Source organism: Hesperophylax consimilis, chromosome 16, assembly GCF_061612785.1.
Source record: "Hesperophylax consimilis isolate HC1 chromosome 16, BYU_Hcon_1.0, whole genome shotgun sequence".
In the NCBI taxonomy this organism is placed as follows: Eukaryota; Metazoa; Arthropoda; class Insecta; order Trichoptera; family Limnephilidae; genus Hesperophylax; species Hesperophylax consimilis.
The window spans coordinates 30,678,092-30,699,797 of record NC_142851.1 but is presented as its reverse complement, the minus strand read 5'-3'; the positions used below and the strand labels follow the sequence as shown (position 1 = coordinate 30,699,797).

Below are 21,706 nucleotides of genomic sequence, written 5' to 3'. Positions count from 1 at the left end.
CGGAACAATGTTTTCACTTTTACAACACATTTTATAGCACTGTTGAAAAATTCGCAATCCACTTTGTTCTTTTTCTTCCATCTTTGATGTTTTGATATATGAATTAAAAATATACGAATTTTGTAAAGCTCAATAAAAAAACTATGAAAATGGAGAAAATATCAAATTAAATTACTAAAACCACAGCATAATATGCAATATGTCAATATGAAACAATGGGATTCTAAATTGTTATTTTCAAACTAGCTGTAAGAAGTATTTAGGTACCTGATGGTAAAATTTTCATAAATATAGGCACAGTACATCACTAATTAATATTATGATAAAAAAAGGATAGAGATGTGAACACTGTACAGAAAATCAAGGTGAGATGTGTGATCTGTGCAGATTTGAAGGAAACTTATGTCGTTAAATTGCACACAATCTTCGAGAGGTTTATTTATGCTAAGGATCCTTTACGGGCCAGTGAAATTGATTAGTTTAAGGTTAAACGCAACACTCGTTGTATTCTACGTGTTCACAGATGGCGTTAATTAATTAATTTTGTTTAAATACGCTTTTGCAAGGTATCGCTTTACAATATTAAGACAAATCATTTGTTTGCGCCCGTATATACGCAATATGAATATGAATCAATAGTTTTGTTCGTTTAAAGACTTAATTCTTTCGAGAAAGGCACACAAATACAATATTTTACCGATGATTCAATCCAATATTGTATTTGTATGCCTTTCTCGATAGAATTGAGTTTTTATATGGACAAAACTATTTATTCATATTTATATTGCGTATATGAGGGCGCAAACAAATAATTTGTCTTAATACTGTAAAGCAATACCTTGCAAAAGCGTATTTAAACAAAATTAATTAATTAACGCCATCTGTGAACACGAAGATACAACGAGCGTTGCGTTTAACCTTAATGAACAAATAAAATACTGTTTATTTTCTATTCAATGGATTATTTGTTCAAGAAAGAATTTAAATACAGTAGTACTCTTTCAGTAATCCGTTGCTCGATTGCCGAGAGAGTACTGTAATTCGATGGTATTTTTACTAGTTGAAAGCACAAAATTAAACTCTATAATTCATGTGTCAAATACGTGCCTAAACTTGAGCGCCAAGCTTACTACACCTACAGGTTAGGTTATCTTAATCTTACGCATTCAGCTACTATACCGCCATGTAGCTTGCAAGAGCTGACCATTTTACAGGTAACGTAGTCAATGGGTAACACTTTTGTGCCTGCATTTTCATACTAATAATGTTTCATGACTAATTTCCTTTATTTCTTTTATCCATAAAATAAAGAAAACACAATAAATGCCATGTAGGCGTGTTTGGTGATCCAAAAGCCTGGTAAATTGGGCCTTAAATTTCCAACGCTGAACTGTGTTTCATCATCCATTATGAAATTCAAATGGGATGGCAATATACAATTCCGGGCAAGTATATAGGCAGATCTCCTACGCACAAAATAATTTTTTCTAAATATATATATATATTGGGGAGTGACTACAATGTTTTTGTTTTTTCCGTGGTTGATAGAAAACATTTTCGGTGCGGGTGTTTTGTGTAAATTTTTCAAAAAACAAAACATTTTGTGCGCAGGAGACCTGCCTTAAGAGAGACAGAGCGCATGCTAAATGGTATATGTAGAACCAAAAGTACCAAGTCAGTGGCAACATTGGTTTCCAGTCAAATCTGTATGGAAGGCATTCTCTACGCTTTTATCGATAAATAAGACAGTAAATATAAATTCAATTCTTGGTTTATTAATAATTTACTAAGGTAACATTTGGGTAACGTGTTTGTCATATTGTTAAATTGTCGTTTAAGTGTCGACTTGTAGAAGATTTGTAAATAATTTCTTGCATTATGTAAGAGATCTTCTCAGCATCAGGGGTGCTGGCAAACTGCACAGATGATACAGGAACCACCTGGTATCCCATTGCTTCTATTATCTTCAGGGAAAGGTTATAGTTCCCGCGAAGTCTGTCGCAGTTTAAGGAATAGCAGCCTTTCTGGAAACTCACCACACACACCCTGGAAAATATAAGATAATGAGAATCAGAAAAAATCATTCTACCAATCATCACACTGTATCTCCGTAGGGGTAGGCTGAGAGGATGGACTACCTCACAACTCTGTCTTAGCACAGACTTCTTCATACATTTGTATTTGATTCACTTGATCATGCTAGAGTGATCGCCAACGTCGGGGGGACCTGATTCGGCACATAAAGAAGAAGAAGATCATGCTATGTCTTTCTCAGGCGTCTCACTGACTTCTACCATGGATTTCCGCATCATATATCATCGCTTTACTGCAAAAACTGAATATGTAACTGCAAAAGATAATGGGTTTTTGGTATAATTGAGTTTCAAATTGTATCGCGTTTCGCATGTTTGTAAAAATTTAAAGTTATGTCTCTGCATTGTTACTGTTTTTGAGATGAAGAAATATAATGTTGTTTGATATTTTGCACTAACCCCTATTTATTTAATTGGAGAACTATATTATCAAAACAGTAAAAATGCAGAAACTAAACATTAAACAGCTCTACTGCAAAACTAGAAATTTGGTATCATACAAATCGATCGATACAGTTTGCGATGCCAACGAAGCTGTAAATTATCCAACAGAGTTTTTGAACTCACTGGATTTGCCAGGCATGTCACTACACCTTCTACGACTGAAAGTTAGATCACCGGTTATTATACTTCGGAATTTGAACCCACCACGGCTGTGCAATGGCACATGGTTTTCGTTAAAAAATTGATGAAAAACATTATCGAAGCCACCATTTTGAATGGCTAATTCCGAGTCGAAAATGTTTTGCTGCCACGATTTCCTATAATTCACACAAACGTGCCAATTGAATTCAAACGAGTTCAATTTCCTATTAGATTGGCATTCGCAATGACAATCAATAAGTAGCAAGCCCATACGATGTCTGTTTGCGGCTTAGACAATTATACGTAACATGTTCTCGCGTGGGCAAACCATCGAGCTTATTTGTGTTAGCTAAAGACGGACTGACAAAAAATATTGTGCACTCAATTGCTCTTCGAAATTAATATTGATTTTCTTTATTTCATTTCCTACTTTTTTTCACTTTAAATTTAACTTTTAAGATATCAAACAATGAATACATCTGTTACTTCAATGAAATACATTGAATTGAGAAAATGAATGGTTGGTGTTTTTTTGTTTTTATCGGCGGTCATCGTCTACAGCGCTCCGTTCCTCTTTTTGTCACAGATCCCAACCCCACACACTCATAATACATTTGTTATTTTTCATTTAACAACCAAAATATTCACTAGAAATAATTTATATGGCAGAATAATGTTTGCCGGGTTAGCTAGTATATTTATAAAATAGTATATACCACTCAAGCGATTTTTGGCACATTATGCTAAATTTGCAAAAACGTTTTGAGCGATCACTTGCCATAATGTGTGCAAATATAAAGAACCTAAAAACATGGAATAAACGGTGAAATCTAGGTGGGTTCATTGACTTTAAAAGAAGTGAGCAGTGTCAAATGTTTCAATATTAATATGTTGAAGAATGGTATTAATTAAATAATATGGTAAATATGATTTAAGATTTTCACGGCCAAAAGTATTTTTGTTATTTGTTTTTGGGGTGTTATGCCGTGTTGCGCTAACTCCTTCTTTAGCCAACGTTTCGGACAGCATTGCATCAGGGCAGATGTGTTATTTTAAAATACTGTCCGAAACGTTGGCTAAAGAAGGAGTTAGCGCAACACGGCATAACACCCCAAAAACAAATAACAAAAATATGGTAAATGTATATACACATATGACACCAATGGCTCGAGTGGTTGAAATCTACCATCAGTAGTTCCCCAGAATCAGTGGCGTCTCGTGACTTTTTGGTGTACTAGGGTGCTAATATTACAAAAATGGCATTATTGATATTGTTGTAGCTGAAAATTTTTTTTTTCAGAAATTCGATTTTTTACATGAAGATTTTCAGGAAATCGGTGCGGCGCACGGCCAAACTGAACCTGAAAATTTTCACTCACAAAATCTGATTTGAGAAAAAAAATTATAAATCGTTTTCAGCTACAACAATATCAATAATGACATTTTTTGTAATATTAGTACTCTAGTACATCCACAATACACGAGCCGCCACAGCCCAGAATAGCTTATATTCAGAAAAATAATTTTTTGATTGTCGCAACAGCGGCGACCAAGAGGTCTAAAACAAATGTATTTGTATTACTGCAAATATGATACATTTTATGAGAACAAAAACAAAAGGAATTTTTACTGTAATAATAATTCGATAATTTGTGTAGCGCCATTTTTGTAAAAAATTACCTCAAGGGCGCTGTAATACTTAATAATTCCTAAAGAGATGTTTAAAGAAAAGCAAAACCAGTATATCAGCTGTCCCGTATAATTTGTTGGTTACTATACACTTTCTGCAATATAGTGATGATATTTTCCTTACACTCCTTTCTTTGTCAACAATATCGAATGGATAGACTTAACTTCCAATTATTTTATATCAATATCTCGAGCACAGTTGCGCCGTCGATACCTGAACCGATATTAACATGAAATATACATAATAGGAAATCGTTATAAGATGGCAACACTGGCGCATCTGTCTATGAATTGACATTTCTAAACGTCAGATGGCTACAAAAAAGTTAAAAATACTAATGGCAATGTTGAATTGAAATATTAACTTTAATTTACATTGACAGTCCGCATGTACTTTTTGATGCTAAAAAGGCAGTTCTTTATGAGTGGGGAGTTCCTAAAGAGGGAGAGAGTTTATGAGTGGGGAGTTACTAAAGAGGGAGAGAATTTATGAGTGGGGAGTTCCTAAAGAGGGAGAGAGTTTATGAGTGGGGAGTTACTAAAGAGGGAGAGAATTTATGAGTGGGGAGTTACTAAAGAGGGAGAGAGTTTATGAGTGGGGAGTTCCTAAAGAGGGAGAGAGTTTATGAGTGGGGAGTTACTAAAGAGGGATAGAGTCTATGAGGTCTTTTGTCACAACTAACAACTTTTGTTTCTCCAAGCTGGAATAGAATCAATTGATTGCGTCTTAGGTGAATTAATTAAATTTATGGACCGTGTATACAATGTCTTTCAATCCTAAGAGCTTAGTTAGTTCACCTCCATTCATTAATAAGCCACTTATTTTGCATAACGAACAAAATTATCCAAAAAGTCGTATGTATTGACGGCTTATCAGACACCTTGTAGGCCATATTCTGGCGTTGCTCGCATATATGTATCACTAACTGACCATAGATGATGAATTTTGTCAATATTGTATTGATATAGGGTTTTATCGATCTACCGTGCTAGATACCCTGCCCTGATATTAAATTCATAGTTACATTATCATTATGAATTTGTTTAAAACAAAGAATGGTGCTCTTTTAAACAGTTCCCTTGTTTTAATATTCTACCTATTATATTATCTTCCTAAGTAAGCAACACTTTTTATAACTTACACTTCACAATTTTCATCAATTTTCAAGTCTTTGTAGCGAATAGGTCCGTCTTTGTCCTCAGAGTTTATAGCGATCGGTTGTCCATTACGAAAAGCGGTAAAAAAATCTGTAACAATCAGTTTTATCAATTAAAATTTGTATTTGACAGTTGAAATTTCAAAACTATGATGGAAATGATGCCGCAAGTTAAAAATAGTTGTGTTGACCTAGAACTTCCATACAGAAAAAGTAGTGCAAAAAATGCCAGAGTTCACCGTTCTTGCTGCATCATAACAGACAGTGAGGTTTTTAGATCTATGAATATTTAAGATTATGATTAATTATTTTATTCAAAGGACTTACCGACAAAATATCCATTAGGCATTATAACAGCTGGAGCGACGAACTGCGCTCCTCCTAAACCTTTTATCAAACATAACCTCAAAGTATTATCTACGGTCTTCTCGCCTATTATTTCGACAGCTCTACTTATATACTCTGTGGGGGGAAGGATTCCATCGTAAGATTTGTGGAATAGGGTGACACACTGATTTAGAGTTAATAACTGTATGTGATCTAAGAAACTATTTTCTCTTCCCAGGTACTTTTTCAGGAAGGATTCTGAAAAAACAGTATTCAACAGATCGTCATTATATGAATCAAGCGATGCCAGTTCAACGGCAAACTTGGTCCACGGCAGTTTCGTATTGTTGGCTTTCATAATCGGATTAGCAAATATTTTCTCTTGAAGACTGTCCCAATTTTCCGGTTTATAGTTTCCATTACTCAAAGCATTTACAAAATAAAACAGAATAGAAGGCTGACAATCTGTGAGTGTGTCAGGATCTTCCATTATTTTCTCAGACAAATATTCCAACAGCGGTAGATGAGTGAAAGCCTGCAAAAGAAACACATTTTTAACATAGTCAAGTTTGTAATCCATAAAAGCTTTTAAACTAATTTCAAAAATGGTTTTAGATTGTAATATGTATAAAGGTCTAAGATACTTACGATTCGAGAAAAGTTTTTAGCTATTCGCAAAGCATCATAAAGATCAACTCGTTTTTGGACCACATAATGTCCGCAAGCATTCAGAAAATCCATGTCATAAAATTCCATATGGTTTGCTAGTATTTTAAACCTTAATTTAAATACAGTTTTCGTAACGTCCAAACTCTGGAAGCTGTTTATTTGTTTGGCCATCACATCAAAACACTTTTTCAAAAGATTGCTGTAGGCTTTACGGCTTTGATCGTTGGGGCATCGCAATTCAGATAGAGACCAAATTAAGCTCTTGGCTGTTTCTTTACTAATTCCAGAGTCATTCAAAGCGGCCGATGTCACTAAGCGAGTTACCAACTTCTGGGGAATGGAGTTGTTTGAACAGTATCGAAGCAGTTCTGCCAACTGGGTGATGTCTCGTTCGTCAACTTGCATGGAAACATTAAGTTGAAAGACGAGGGGCATCGCTAACTGCAGCGCGTCTATCAGGTGGTTGTTCTCACATTTTCCTAGAACAAAGTCCAGAAACATTATCTGCTGGATACTAAGTTCGTTGATGTTTTGACGTACAAGCTGCAGAAGCATTTGGAATACGGTGCTGTTGGCGGGAACGTTCATAAACGCTAAGACTTTGATGGCCTCAATTGTATCATGCATGTCTAACGATCGAGAGAACTTCTTCAGTTGCACACAGAGGCGTTCAAAGGATGGGTCCTCTAAAATATTGCTCGGTGGACCTTTATGACTGAAACATAGCAATCACATCATTCAGCCTACAAAATGTAAGATTGTGAGATTCATATTATACATATTTTGGGCTTCTAAATAACAGGAATAACATTCATAATATGTAAATCCCGGGGAATTGACTGCTTTATAGCAAGGGGACTGACCTTTATGGAACACTAAAATGGCAAATAAGTAAAATTGTAAAAGGGGTCTAACGAAAGTCATCTGAATTCCTTGTGTAATATACTAGGTCAGAGGTTCCCAAAGTGGTCTATATGGACCCCCAGGGGTCGATATCGGCTTGCTGGGGGTCTATGTCAGCGAGGAAAAAATTTGGGGGTCCACGAGATTCAAATGGGGGTACATACGAGCAGACCCCCATTTACCTCAAGTCAACATTTAGGAGTTCCGTAAATGACACAATAGACATAACACAAATATAATAGACTGAGAAATTACTTATTTGATATTTGTATTCCTTAAAGTTGTTAATCGAGGTATATAGGTATATATTACAATCGGATATCATGCACATTGGAAGCCGCAAATATTCCTAGTTCCCCAAGTTGTTTTTGAAAAACTTCCAGGGTAATAATGACGTTCAACATTTAAATGCATTTCACAGAGACTTCAAAACTAAGTTTGAGGACATTTTGATTATGGAAATGCAACGTTGAAGAATCGGATATCATGTGATAAGAAGAACTGACCGGAATAAGCACTGACAAAGAACTTAAGGGGCAGTTCTGTAGGGCTAGCTACAAAAAGAAATTCCCGTTGCTTATCCTGCTTCATTTTCATTTGGTGTAATACCTCACAAGGGTGCCCCAGTCTGCACAATGTAAAGACAGAGCAACTATATCGCCACCCGGTTGTTGGGCAGGCAAGGGAATGGAATAATTTTACTAAAAAAATAAATGATTATCACATGGGATGTTAATAATTTTAGGAAAATTCAATATTCGGCAGGCAGGGGGTCTACGGAAAAAAAATATTTGGCAAAGTGGTCTACGTCGCAAAAAAGTTTGGGAACCTCTGTACTAGGTGAAGTCCCCGATGTTGCCCGGGCTTTATACAAAGTTTTCAGTTTACGAAATCAGAGCAGACAGCAATTTTCCTATTACATATTTTGAATGTCAAGTATGTTAAATTTCATCAAGAAATCTGTATCAATTGCTCAATGCACAATGAGAACATTTTGTAAATGGATTAATGACTTTACTTTTATTTTTCTTCTATGAATATGTATTATTTTTGTTATTGTACAGGCAGTGACCGTCCTATTGTTTTGAAGGTTAAGTGTACAAAAGTTCATCAATATCGGAATAAAACTGCAGATTTTAATAAAAATCAAAGCAAGGCCACCCATCCGTCCGTCGCAGACACTCTTCTTTGTATAAATAGAAGATACATAGATAGATTAATAGATAGAAAAAGATAGATGTGTAATATCTGAAAATGAAACTGATTTGTACTTACTTCTTCGCTTTGTAAATGTCATGCATGGAGGAGAGAGCCTGCACGACATGTTTTTGATTGAACACTTGGTTGTGCTGAGAGATGACATTAAACAGTTCATTGGAATTGTTGGCATTTCTAATATTGCTAAGCAGCAGATCTTGAGTTTTACTGCTTGATATAGCTGAGGATAAATCTTAAACAAAAGGAAAATTTACAATGCAATACCACATACAAAAGATACATGATTGGTGCAAAACCCGTGCATTATGTAAGCCATACACACACACCCACACGTTATTTGGAATTAAAATATATTATTATCGTATGACTTTTGAAATATATGGTAGAACTTTACTAATCCAGCACTGTATTACGTAACGTAATGGTGCCAGTTTAGTGTTAATCGATGGAAAACTGAAATAAAAACGGGCATGTATTTGTGTTTTTTTAATAGTAGAATGTTTTTCTTCTGAAAAATCTTTGAAAATGAATCATACAGAATCAAAATGAATCACAAACTCGAAAATCTAATTGAACAAGAGACCAACATGAAATTGGGTAGATCCCAAAAAGTGTGATGGGCTGGGGAAAGAATGACTGATGACAGGACACTAAAAGTGTGATGGACTGGGGAAAGAATGCCTGATGTCAGGACACTAAAAGTGTGATGGACTGGGGAAAGAATGCCTGATGTCAGGACACTAAAAGTGTGATGGACTGGGGAAAGAATGCCTGATGTCAGGACACTAAAAGTGTGATGGACTGGGGAAAGAATGCCTGATGTCAGGACACTAAAAGTGTGATGGACTGGGGAAAGAATGCCTGATGTCAGGACACTAAAAGTGTGATGGACTGGGGAAAGAATGCCTGATGTCAGGACACTAAAAGTGTGATGGACTGGGGAAAGAATGCCTGATGTCAGGACACTAAAAGTTTGATGGACTGGGGAAAGAATGCCTGATGACAGGACACCAAATGTGTGATGGCCTGGGGAAAGAATTCTCAATGACAGGACACCAAACAATATGATCTGGTGTGTGACTAACAAAATACAAAAGATATGGAGTGACAGAGGAATAATGAAGACCACCAAGATGAGACTCGTTCATTTGCCCCATTTTTCTATACGGTGTGGAAACATGGACACTTAGAGCCAGAGAAAGAATGTGGATAGATGCTCTCGAAATGGATTCCAGACAGCCACATGCACAAATGTGTCCATTCTTGAAGAGCTGGGCATCCACAATAGGTTTTCAACTATTTGCCTACAACTTATTTTAAGGTACTTTGAACACGTTGCTTGCCAAACTGAGGACTCCAACCTGGAGAAACTCACAGTCACTGGTAAAGTGGAAGGCAGGAGAAGCAATGGAAGGTCACCAATGCACTAGAGTTACCAAGTATCACAATTTGAAAAGAAAAGAAAATTTGTGGAGGGGGCCAAATCGCACCCTGGGGCCAGGCGCGGCTCGCGCTAACATTCACTTGTGCGCTGAACAGCCAACAAAATGAACAACATTTTACAGCTCATCGTATTCCTACATAATAAATGTAATTACAAAATTGCTCACAATCTTTAAAAAAATGTTATAAATAAAAATGAAATCTGTATAAATATATTAATTTGGTTGAGAATAATTTATTGAGGACACAAGCTTTGCTACGCCATAGGAATGGTCATTTTGTATGAAGCTCCTACCATACATCGCTAAACCGTCATATCACACAAAATGTATTGAAAAAATTGCCCCTGGACAGGCGGCGTGCGGCACGAAGATGACACAAATAGAATCGTAAGTATCCGAAGAAAGTGCTGCAGCGAAGTAATTATTCTTGACCAATGATTTGAACAAGATAGTAATAATATTTCTCTTGTAAAATGCTATCATGAGTCAACGGGTCAGCTATGCGTATCGTGTAATATTATCTTGTAATACAGCTCTTGGGTTAGGAAATCTATTTGACAATGACATTATTAGTTTTACAGTTAACCCATTGGCCTCAGACGACGCCGTGCCGGCGTGTGTACGGCGATGTGTCTTAAAATCAAACGACGCCGTCCCGGCGGGTCTGATGTCTGTCGTCTTAAAAACGAAAAAGGGATACATTATTGACATCTGTGTTTAAAATTTTAAATGCCAATCGCTCTGTAGATAATTAAGCATTTATTTCGTAGTAATTGGCAGGACTCCATTCGTACAATTTTTTCCTGGTATTTACGAATGAAATTTTCTTATATTTCAGCTTCATTGATTTTTTTCAAAATGGCGTGTGGTTCGGGAATTGACAATCTTGTTCGTAAAACGCATGATGGGCGGCTAACAAGAGCCCAAATGGCAAAAAATATATATTATGGTAATAAATATGATTAATGTACAACTTTTCTTAATCCAATTATAAATAATGAAGAAAAAAAATTGGTTTTTGAAAAAAAAAAATTTTCATACCCTCTTTTAATCATATTATTATTTTTTTCTAAATAATGCATACATTTTTTACATACCTTGATTCAATGCACAAGTAAATTAAAAAAAGATTGTTTCGTTTGCATGTTTAGTTTAAAAGTTATGTAAGATTTAGTACACCACTGCACTTAAAACTTTTGGTACAAAATTAATTCGGATGTGAAGGACAATATTTTAGCCAAACAATTCGGATGCCAATGGGTTAAAAAGTAGCCTTTTCTTTATATGCGTTATTAGCTAAGTAAACACCCCCGCCGCAAAGTTAAACGTTTGTTAATTATTGTGTTATTACCAGATCTGTTATATGGAATTATTCTGGTATCTCTATTCTTTTATAATTATATTCAATTCAATTCAATTAGTTTATTCCTTTAAAAACATTACAAAATTACATTTTATTTCGTTTTTAAGTACATTTGTAAAATGGTATTACATAATAAGTAAACGGTGTATAAACTATACCAGCATCAATAGAGCTTGCCTTTTAAAGGCAGCTTCACTGATGCTAAATATGTCGATATCCGAATTAATTCTGTTCAACAGCACGACTGCTCTCCCCACCGGCATGACCATTGGCAAGTTGGTCCTGCAGGCCGGGAGATAAAACAGTCTATGCTGTCGGTGACGGAGATAACCATCAGGAACATAGAGACTAATACTCTCCATGATAGTCGGATTTACTAACCATCCACGAATCAGTTTGAAGAAGTGTGATACAATATGCACATCTCTTCTGACCCGTAGATGGTTCATACCGAGCATGCCCAAGAGAAAGTCAGTAGGATAGAGCCACGGGTAGTAGCCATACTCCCTCAGGTAGAGGAATCTCAGAAATTTCTTCGCACTCTCTCCAACATAAGGGAATACTTCACCTGATGTGGGCTCCAAACCACCGACCCACTCTCAAGCCTACTCCTAACCAACGCAATGTATAGCACTTGGAGAACCCGGGTGTCTCTAAAATTCATCGCAGTGCGTAGGACGAAGCCCAGCATTTTCAGTGAAGCACTACACGTCATTTCGATATGAGTATGAAATGTCAGCCTACTATCAAACATGATGCCAAGATCTTTCATAGTGGAGACACGTTTTAAACTTCGGGCATTCATGGTATACCGGTAAAACCAAGTATGACGTGCCCTTGTGAAAGAAAGAATGAAACATTTAGAAACATTGAATTCGATCCGATTCCGTTTACTCCAGTCAACAATTCTATTAATGTCCGATTGGAGTCGAATGCAGTCTTCTAAAGTTTTAATTTCCAAGAATAGTTTTAGGTCATCAGCAAAAAGAAGTGACCTGGAATGCAGAATATTTTCTGTAATATCGTTAATAAAAATTAGAAAGAGGAGCGGTCCTAAATTAGAGCCCTGTGGAACGCCTGAGAGTACAAGGAATAATTTTGACATGAATATTCCATGAGATACAAATTGCTTTCTTCCAGTAAAATAATATAATAATCTCTTAAAATGAGTGACAACCACCAAACATTTAAGGCAATGGCCGCGCCTGCCTAGGACGTACCGTAATAATTTCTTATCGACCAAATTTGTTTATTCACTTATTATGCTTGATTTAAGATTCTATTATATACCTTGGAAAAGAAAACATTGATTAATAAGCTGTATTAGAGGATATAGATAAACTAGTGAAGTATCGTAGATGCGTTAAGTAGAAAACGGATAGTATGAAGGCTTGCTTTATTATAGTGATTATTTAAACATTGTACATACAAAATATGATAGTGAATATATGTATAGTAAATTGTATTTCTTAGTCCTCCTCACTAGGGTGACCTGTGCTGAGGCGGACTTCTATTTTATTTGTTTTCTATGTCGTTTTTAATGTTTTTTTCAATTTTTTTTTATTGATATCTCTTTCAACCAGATTTTTATACTTGATTTGTAATCATTAAACTTTTCTATTTGCTTTATATCTGGGGGAAGGATGTTGTTGAGTTTTGTCACAAAATAAATGTAGTTTCTTTGTCCGAATGTGGTTTTATGACTTGGAATATTTTTTTAGTCATTGTGATTTGATCTAGTGAGATGAATACGCGGTATTGTAGAGGATTCAGTATTTGTGAATAGTTTTAAAAGTATATTTTTATCACATACATTTGGTAAATCAAAACTATTGAAAATTTCAATTGAAGGCGTTTTTATGAGTAATTTCAGTATGGTCTTTACAATTGCAGTTTGAATTGTATTCTGGTTATGTATATACTTAGATTCAGCAGATCCCCATCCTATAATTCCATATTTAATTTGAGAATGACGTAAAGCGTATTAGACTCTTTTCATGTCCTTTTTATATACCACATTTCTTAGATTTTTAAATAAATATATAAATCTTGCGAGTTTTTTATTCATTGGTAGTTTTCTATAACTGGGCAGCGACATTGAACATTATTTTCTATGGCATTCATGTAATTTTAGTTCTGGTTGGCCCCTTGAGTTCATTGAAAATGTTATATATTTAGTTTTGCTTATATTGAGGGTAAGCGAGTTAATTTTCAGCCAATTTTGAAGTGTACTAAACCCTTGTTCAGTCGCATAAAATGTTTCCGCCGACGACCAATGATGTTACAATAAGGAAGTTGAGTCCATTTTTTTTATTTTTTTTTATCAATGTTCGCATTCAAACTTAAATACTGGTATTTTTTTTTTTTTTTAAACTTTGTTTTCATAATTAAATTAATTCTCAAAGTTTAAATTTTATTAAGCCCGCCAAAACGAGCAGAATCCGAGCGGTAAGAGGCGGGGTGTGGGTGTGACGTCATTCGAACTGTGAAAACCACGTCGCTTAAGCATTTTATATGGAAAAAATTTTAATTCTTCAACAAGGAATTCCAGTAATTTTTTTACCAATGTTAACCGTCTATTAGAATTGATGTTATTAAAAAAAAAAAGAAAATTGATTAAGATTTCATTGACGGCCGGCATAGTCCAGTGGTAACGCATTGGACTCCCATTCCGAAGGTCGCGGGATCGAACCCGGCGTGCGCAAATAAATTTTATTTGATTAATTTGTGTTATTTCACAATTAATTAATTAAAATAATATATAGTATATTTGCGGCACGTTCCAGAGTGGAAGATACTACCAGTATCGCCCTGGTGTAAGACCACCATTCAGAATTGAAACGTTGCTCCAAATGGCTTTAGCCGTGTTTAGTGACTAGATCTGAATAGCCAGGTACTTCCCCACCTTCCTCTTTCCCTTCCCCACTTACCTTCAGCCTCACAACATCCCCCAATTGGGGATGCCATAGTCTCACTGGCTCCAGACGGGAGCAGTTGGGATTCTTGTGAGGTATTCACTATAAAAAAAAAAAAAAAAAGTTAAATTAATATTTTAAGTTAGAATATTTGCTTTTCCCGCCCGGTACGGTACTAGTACGGTATTGCCTCGCTATTTGTTGACTTGCCCCGCGCGAATTCAGGACCACCGCGCAGAAAAGTAAACACCAAAAGTAAAATAACGGTTTACAGCCCAGTTCACTGTGAGACTTTTCTGGGCGGCCGGCGGCCTGAAGTGTATCACATGTTATGTGACATGTATAATAATAAAAACTTCTAAGTTATGCAATAAACAACATATTATTATAAAGCACTATACGAATATGTATCTTTAGAAATCCATTTCATATAATAATAACAACAAATACGTACATATATTTGACAAATCCAAATAAACGTTTGGCCTATACACCTCTCTCATCTAAACCGACCATCTCTCATGTAATAGAAAGAGATGCACCATAGGTGATCCGTTGTACGTACAAGTCACGACACATGTGACGTCAGAATTCTTTCGACCAATCGTGGAGCGTATACAGTCTATTGCTATTGAATGCTTTTTCAAGAACGTTTAACTAATTCTAAGAATAATAATATAGAAATATATTTATATATTTAGAATCGATATTTTTTGATCTACATGAACATATTTTTTATAAGTCAAAATATTTTTCACTCAACTTCCTTATTCGTCTAGACTTGTTATTGTTATGAAATTGTGAAATAGATTTATTTCAGTTCAGAAATTCTGGGACTAACTACCATATGCATTCCTCTTTGCCCAGAATAATAATGGAGGGAAACAATTATACCAAGTCAGAAGACATCTTTAATTTATCTTTAAACAAATATAAAATGTCAATGAAGCAATTCAGTTATGTACAATAAATAATGTATATTTCTTAATATTCATATGTAAAAGCCCCGAAAAAGGGGGTTAATTAATAAATAAATAAATACAGAGAAAAAAAACTCTTTATCTTTCCATTAAATTCTTAATTTAAACTTTGTTCATGTATGACAAAGATAGACAATCAAATTTAGATGATAACGGTTTACGTATTTAAAAACTGCGTCGAATACAAAATTCTATATCACGGGTGTGACTTAGATGACAAGACACACTTACTAAGACAAATATGGAATGCTACATGAGACGACCTACTGTTCTAGGTTGTTCTTATACTTATTGTTGCTACGTTCACTATCTCTAATAGCACTGAAAATCTTGGAGAAACAATCGAAATAATTGCTTTGGTAAAATTTCGATCGCGCTGGCCTCGCTTATTATGAATATTTTTTAGATAAAACCTTTAGATTTACCTTAATTACTGTACGACACAGCTTTTAACCTTCGGGGAGGTGGAAAATATTGCAATAAAAATTTCAATTACGTAAAATTAAAATTAGCTTTCGTTTTGTGAAACGAGACCGTCCATTTTCAAACTTTACTGTCAAACCTGTCAAATGTCATTTTGTTTTGTTGGTATTTCTGTTACTATAGGACGAAACGAACGGCTAGAAGTGGCTAGAAACATAATCGCGCGGGCGTTTTTTTTAATGTTAAAAAATTCCGTCAAATTAGTATTTACCTAATATGCATGCATTGTGTGCATTGTGATTGAATTTTATTAGCTGGATTTTATTTTTTTACGTTCAAATTTTATTTAAGTAAACTATTTCTGCGATGTTGAGCGGCTACGCTAAGTTTTTGTAACATGGTTTATGATGAAAAAGAAAATGCCCCCTTTATACCGCCTGCTCGCGTCAAGGCAAGAAAAACATCCCAGTTTTCAATTAGTTTAGCGGCTACGCTAGGTTTGTGTAACATGGTTTGTGATTCAAAAGAAAGTGTCCCTTTTATACCGCCTGCTCGCGTCAAGGCAAGAAAAACATCCCAGTTTTCAATTAGTTTAGCGGCTACGCTAGGTTTGTGTAACATGGTTTGTGATTCAAAAAAAAGTGTCCCTTTTATACCGCCTGCTCGCGTCAAGGCAAGAAAAACATTCCAGTTTTAAAATAGTTTAGCGACTACGCTAGGTTTGTGTAACATGGTTTTTGAGATATATATATATATATACACGGTGTCCGGAAACTCGTAGTACAAGCGGGAAACTGGAGAATCTACACCACATGGGGAACCCAAAAAAACATAAAGTTTTTTGATTTGAGCATTTTCAAAAAAAATATTTTTCGGCTATTTTAGGGTTAAAGTTTTTTCTGGTGTTTAGGGTTGAATAACAGATGTTTTAACCCTGCAGAGCAGAAATATTTTATGATTACAGCGGGTTAAATGAAGGGTGATTTCAAAATAATGCTTCAAATCCGAGTTTCTTCATTTGTTTTACTTTCAAATAGTTTTAATTAGTTTAGTTCTTTGATCTTCAGTAATAATTTATAAGAATTTGATTAAAAAAAAAAAAAAAAAATCAACTTCAAACTCGATTTACTCGATAACGAAAGCTCAAATAAAAAAAAATATACTACAAAATCGACTCCAAATGTGATGTAGATTCACCAGTTTCCCGCTTGTACTACGAGTTTCCGGACACCCTGTATATATATCTATATATATATATAAAACTACAACAAACCTAGCGTAGCCGCTAAACTATTTGAAAACTGGGATGTTTTTCTTGCCCTGACGCGAGCAGGCGGTATAAAGGGGACACTTTCTTTTGAATCACAAACCATGTTACACAAACCTAGCGTAGCCGCTAAACTAATTGAAAACTGGGATGTTTTTCTTGCCCTGACGCGAGCAGGCGGTATTAAGGGGACACTTTCTTTTGAATCACAAACCATGTTACACAAACCTAGCGTAGCCGCTAAACTACTTGAAAACTGGGATGTTTTTCTTGCCTTGACGCGAGCAGGCGCTATAAAAGGGGCACTTTCTTTTGCATTACAAACATAGCGTAGCCGCTCAACATCGCAGATATAGTTTACTTAAATAAAATTTGAACGTAAAAAAATAAAATCCAGCTAATAAATTTCAATCACAACGCACATAATGCATGCATATTAGGTAAATACTAATTTGACGGAATTTTTTAACATTAAAAAAAAAGGCCGCGCGATTGTCTCTAGCTACTTCTAGCCGTTCGTTTTGTCCTATAGTAACAGAAATACCAACAAAACAAAATGACATTTGACAATAAACAAATAAAAGTTTGAAAATGGACGGTCTCGTTTCACAAAACGAAAGCTAATTTTAGTTTTACGTAATTGAAATTTTTATTGCAATATTTTCCACCTCCCCGAAGGTTAAAAGTTGTGTCGTACAGTAATTAAGGTGAATCTAAAGGTTTTATCTAAAAAATATTCATAATAAGCGAGGCCAGCGCGATCGAAATTTTACCATTGCTTTTTCTAATAATAATGTGCTTCTATTTACGAGTGAAATGTTATTCCTTGGTTTTTGCAATGAAATGCAAAACACTTTCTAATCACACAAGAGGGCATTTGGGCACTTTTACGCAATATAGTTAGATGTAGCCCACGTCTTCACGCGATGCTTGGTAATAAAACTATGAAATCGAAAGCATAACAGTTGACGTTTCTTTTGCTTGCCACTTTAAGAGTTCTACAACGCTTCTATGTATATTGTAACATCATTGGCTACAACTGATACCTATTTCATTTCAAGAGGTATTCTAAAGGATTCGAATAAGTTTGAAATTAACAGGCGTTTAGTTTTAGAAAATAATTCCGGGTCAATAAAGACTTACTACCCGTTTGTATCTTGCAATAGTTCACAGAGATAAATATAATTTAAATTATTATCGAACTTTAATCGAACGTCATACCAAATGCTAACCTTTGTCTGTGTGTAAATGGCACTCTCCCACGATCGATGTTAACCCAGAATAGTATATTCTCAACCTTTTGGAAAATAAACGAGAGAGTGTGAGTGCCATTTGTGCCATCGAAATAATATTAGGTTCTCTTTTTGCTCACACAGTGTACACTGTGTGAATACTGATTTAGTGGTTTAATCAAGTGTACACAAATTCTCTTGCATCTTCAACACGTATACTATTAATTAATATAATTAAATAGCACTCTCAAAAATATATTTGACTAAACAGACATAATTTGTAGGTTAAGAACTCAATTATTATCCATAGACGAACAACTGTCATTCCACAATTCATTGCTCCTCAGTAGTGATGGGCAGGATCGAAACATTTACATGACCGAAATATTTTAATCGAAACATCAAAAGAAAAAGGGGAGGGGTTGTTTCTTCTTTGTCTCGTAGATAATTTCCTAATTAAAAAGCTAATATCTAACATTTGATAATTAGCAAAGAATAATTGCGTAATCCCAAACGCATATCAAATCATATTAGGTTGTACTTAAAATAATGCACCAAGGGAATAATATCAGGTTTTATAGATAGATAGATAATTTTGACGTATATTGACTTCAGACCAATGAAGTGACGGCTTTAATATCTATGAATTCTGACCAATGACGTGACTGCTTTAATATCTATGAATTCTGACCAATGACGTGACGGCTGTGGTTTTCAAATGATTTTCGACAAAATCGAATCCTTATTCGATGACGTTTCTAAACGATTATCTCGGACTTTGGTTTCGAATGATGTTTGACAGAATCGATTTGTCCATGACAATAAATCGAAATATTTTGATGGTCAAAAAGATCATCGATTATGCCCATCGCTACTCCTCAGCTAATGGAGTGCTGACAAGTCCTGTGATGGCAAGTCAAACTACCAATCGAAACATGTATTTATTTCTTGGGAGGGGAGGAGGGGCGATTCCAGTAAAAAATGCATAAAATAGTAAATATAGGTTAACAATCGCTGTTTCTGAATATTATTTATTTATATTTTTTAAATTATTTATTTCAATATTTCATCTGTTAAAAACAGAGGAAGTTCTGCAAAGCTGCAACATGGCTGCTATTCTGCAGGTTCCCCCTTAACATTTTGTCGTAATTAATAAGAATTTAAAGCAGAATTTATTACATATTACATTCACAGAAATGTGATTTTATTTTTACCGTGTTAACATCAGAAGAAGCAATAGTCTACGGAGTAATAGTTATCAATTAATATTTTAAAATTTGAAATTATTTAAAAAATAAAATTAAGAATTGTTTTTCGGATACATTGATTTAACTTCTATTATCCACCTTTTTACGTTTACAGTGTTAAGTTTCTCAGTTTCCTCTAGTTCCAAGCTATTTTTTAGTTTATTAAGTACCTATCACTGGTACACAATATTCCAGCCGTCGGCCTCCATACTTATTGGATACTAGCTGTACCCCGCCACGTGTTGCCGTGGCTCAGTCTGTCTGTGCAGATAGAGAAACAATATAGCGTTTTGCTTTTACGTCCAATAGATGGCGCTGGTTTTCAAAAAAGCTAGTTTTTACGTTGTGTCAAAACGTAAAAGCAATCGAAGAACTTTTGGAGATTTATGGTTTTAAACAAACGAACATTTACATGTTTATTTATATAGATTGATAGATTAGTGGGATAATCAAACCTTTGTTTTCCAGCTAGTGCTGTGACTGTGCACTAGTGGTTTTTATAATTAGGTACTTTCTCCCCAGTTATCAGTCCGTATCAGAACCATAGAAGTCTTTTAATAGTATTACCCACCGAACAAAACAATAACTGTACATTGCTTCTTAGCTGAATATATTAGGTGTGACAATTTTTTTCAAGATAGCGATTCGTAAATATTGTAAATATTTTATGTAGAAATTGCGTGTATTTCCCCATGTTATTATTTCTTATCTAAGGATAGATACGGAATAAATAATATTCAACTATTTACCCAAAATTGACCTGACTAGATAAATCTCGATTTAACCATCTCATTTAAAAATTTTCCGTTCATTTTTCTATTTGATAAGTAAAAAGTAAGTAGTTTACCACGGATTGCAATCATTTTTACTACCTTCATTATTTGTTTATGTCAAAGAGTATCAAAGGCTTTTCAGAAATCAATAAAATCTATTTTCTTGATTTCAAAAAAATAAAGAGTAGAAGTACGTGTTTCTCTGAGTTTAATTGTTTGTTTTTAAAATTTGAAAATTTTTCTGCTAGTTTGACCCATTAGTTTTTTTATACGTAAATGTAAATACCCACTTATTAAACTTAGACAACAAATTGTTATTTATAAAAACGATTAAAATCATAAGAGACTATAAACGCCCTATGGTCGGCGGGTTTTTGACAGAACATAAGAGGAAGCTTGTAATGTTTCCTGCCTGCTACATTTATACCTACATTAAAATAATGATTATTTCTCCTGTCTGATCTGCAAAATGTTGTAACATCCTGGTCATTGTCCTTCGATTTTCCTAAGCTGTTGGTGGCGCCCTTTAAAAGGACTACCTTAAGAGGAAACCCTAGCTAAGCCTTTCGATCCCCGTATGGGACAAACGGTAAAAAATCTTAAGAGTTATCTCGCAATAATGAATCTTTTTCAGCGTTGTGTTTCTTTTTTGGTTTTGAAATTCATATGAGATATGAACGGGCTATTAATGCATATATTTGTGGTAATCCTGGTTCGTTTAAATTAGAGTGAATGATCTCCTTACCATTGAAATTTTTTAAAACTTTCTTATAAGACCGCGTGTTTAACCTACTCCTGTGCCCTGCAGTACGCCTAACTCTAATACAGTGGTAATCGGTTGCAATTTTTTCTTCCTGACCCTAAATAAATCAGAAGACATGAAATAGTTTTGTTATTGCACAAATTAGTATAGTACAGTATTGACATGCATAGAGCGTCGGCTTTCGGTATCTCAGCTCCGGGGTCGCCTCCATCTATTTTAACATATATTAATTTTGTTACTCGACACTTAATCTTTTATAGGGAAGGGACGAGAGGGGGGGGGGGAGAAGGGGTAAGCTATATGATCGAAATATTTTTTCAAATTACGTTGGCTCTTCCACTGACCAAATACGAAAACGGTGGATGGCGATCAGAAATCAAACGCTGACTCCGACGTGGCTAGACTATACCCCATAGCTGGCAACCCATTTCATAAACGTACCCTGACCTATCGGATCCGTTCATGTCCAAGAGAAAGCGAATTAAGTCATCACGCCATTTCCGAAATCGCTCCAACGCCCATTCCTCCGGACAAACTACTTTACTGAGTCTAGATGGGGAAGGTAATTGCATCCCATATCATGATACTAACGCGAAAAGTGTGTCGTGTAGGTTTTGCCTGATGAAGCTCAAACTCCTACGTGCTGTCAGACCTACA

The 21,706-nt window shown here is 35.1% G+C and overlaps 1 protein-coding gene across 1 annotated transcript; it reads right to left on the bottom strand.

Moving 5' to 3' along the window:
• Positions 1–1,755: 1,755 nt before the first annotated feature.
• Positions 1,756–18,581, bottom strand: LOC149417030 (FAST kinase domain-containing protein 2, mitochondrial-like). The gene is made up of 6 exons (XM_089640737.1): positions 18,267–18,581; positions 8,699–8,873; positions 6,500–7,235; positions 5,852–6,386; positions 5,510–5,615; positions 1,756–2,046 (listed from the first exon to the last, which is right to left on the bottom strand). Exons 1-6 carry the CDS (start codon positions 18,373–18,375, stop codon positions 1,815–1,817), a joined length of 1,893 nt encoding a protein of 630 aa, XP_089496863.1. The 5' UTR covers positions 18,376–18,581; the 3' UTR covers positions 1,756–1,814.
• Between the last annotated feature and the right edge of the window lie 3,125 nt (positions 18,582–21,706).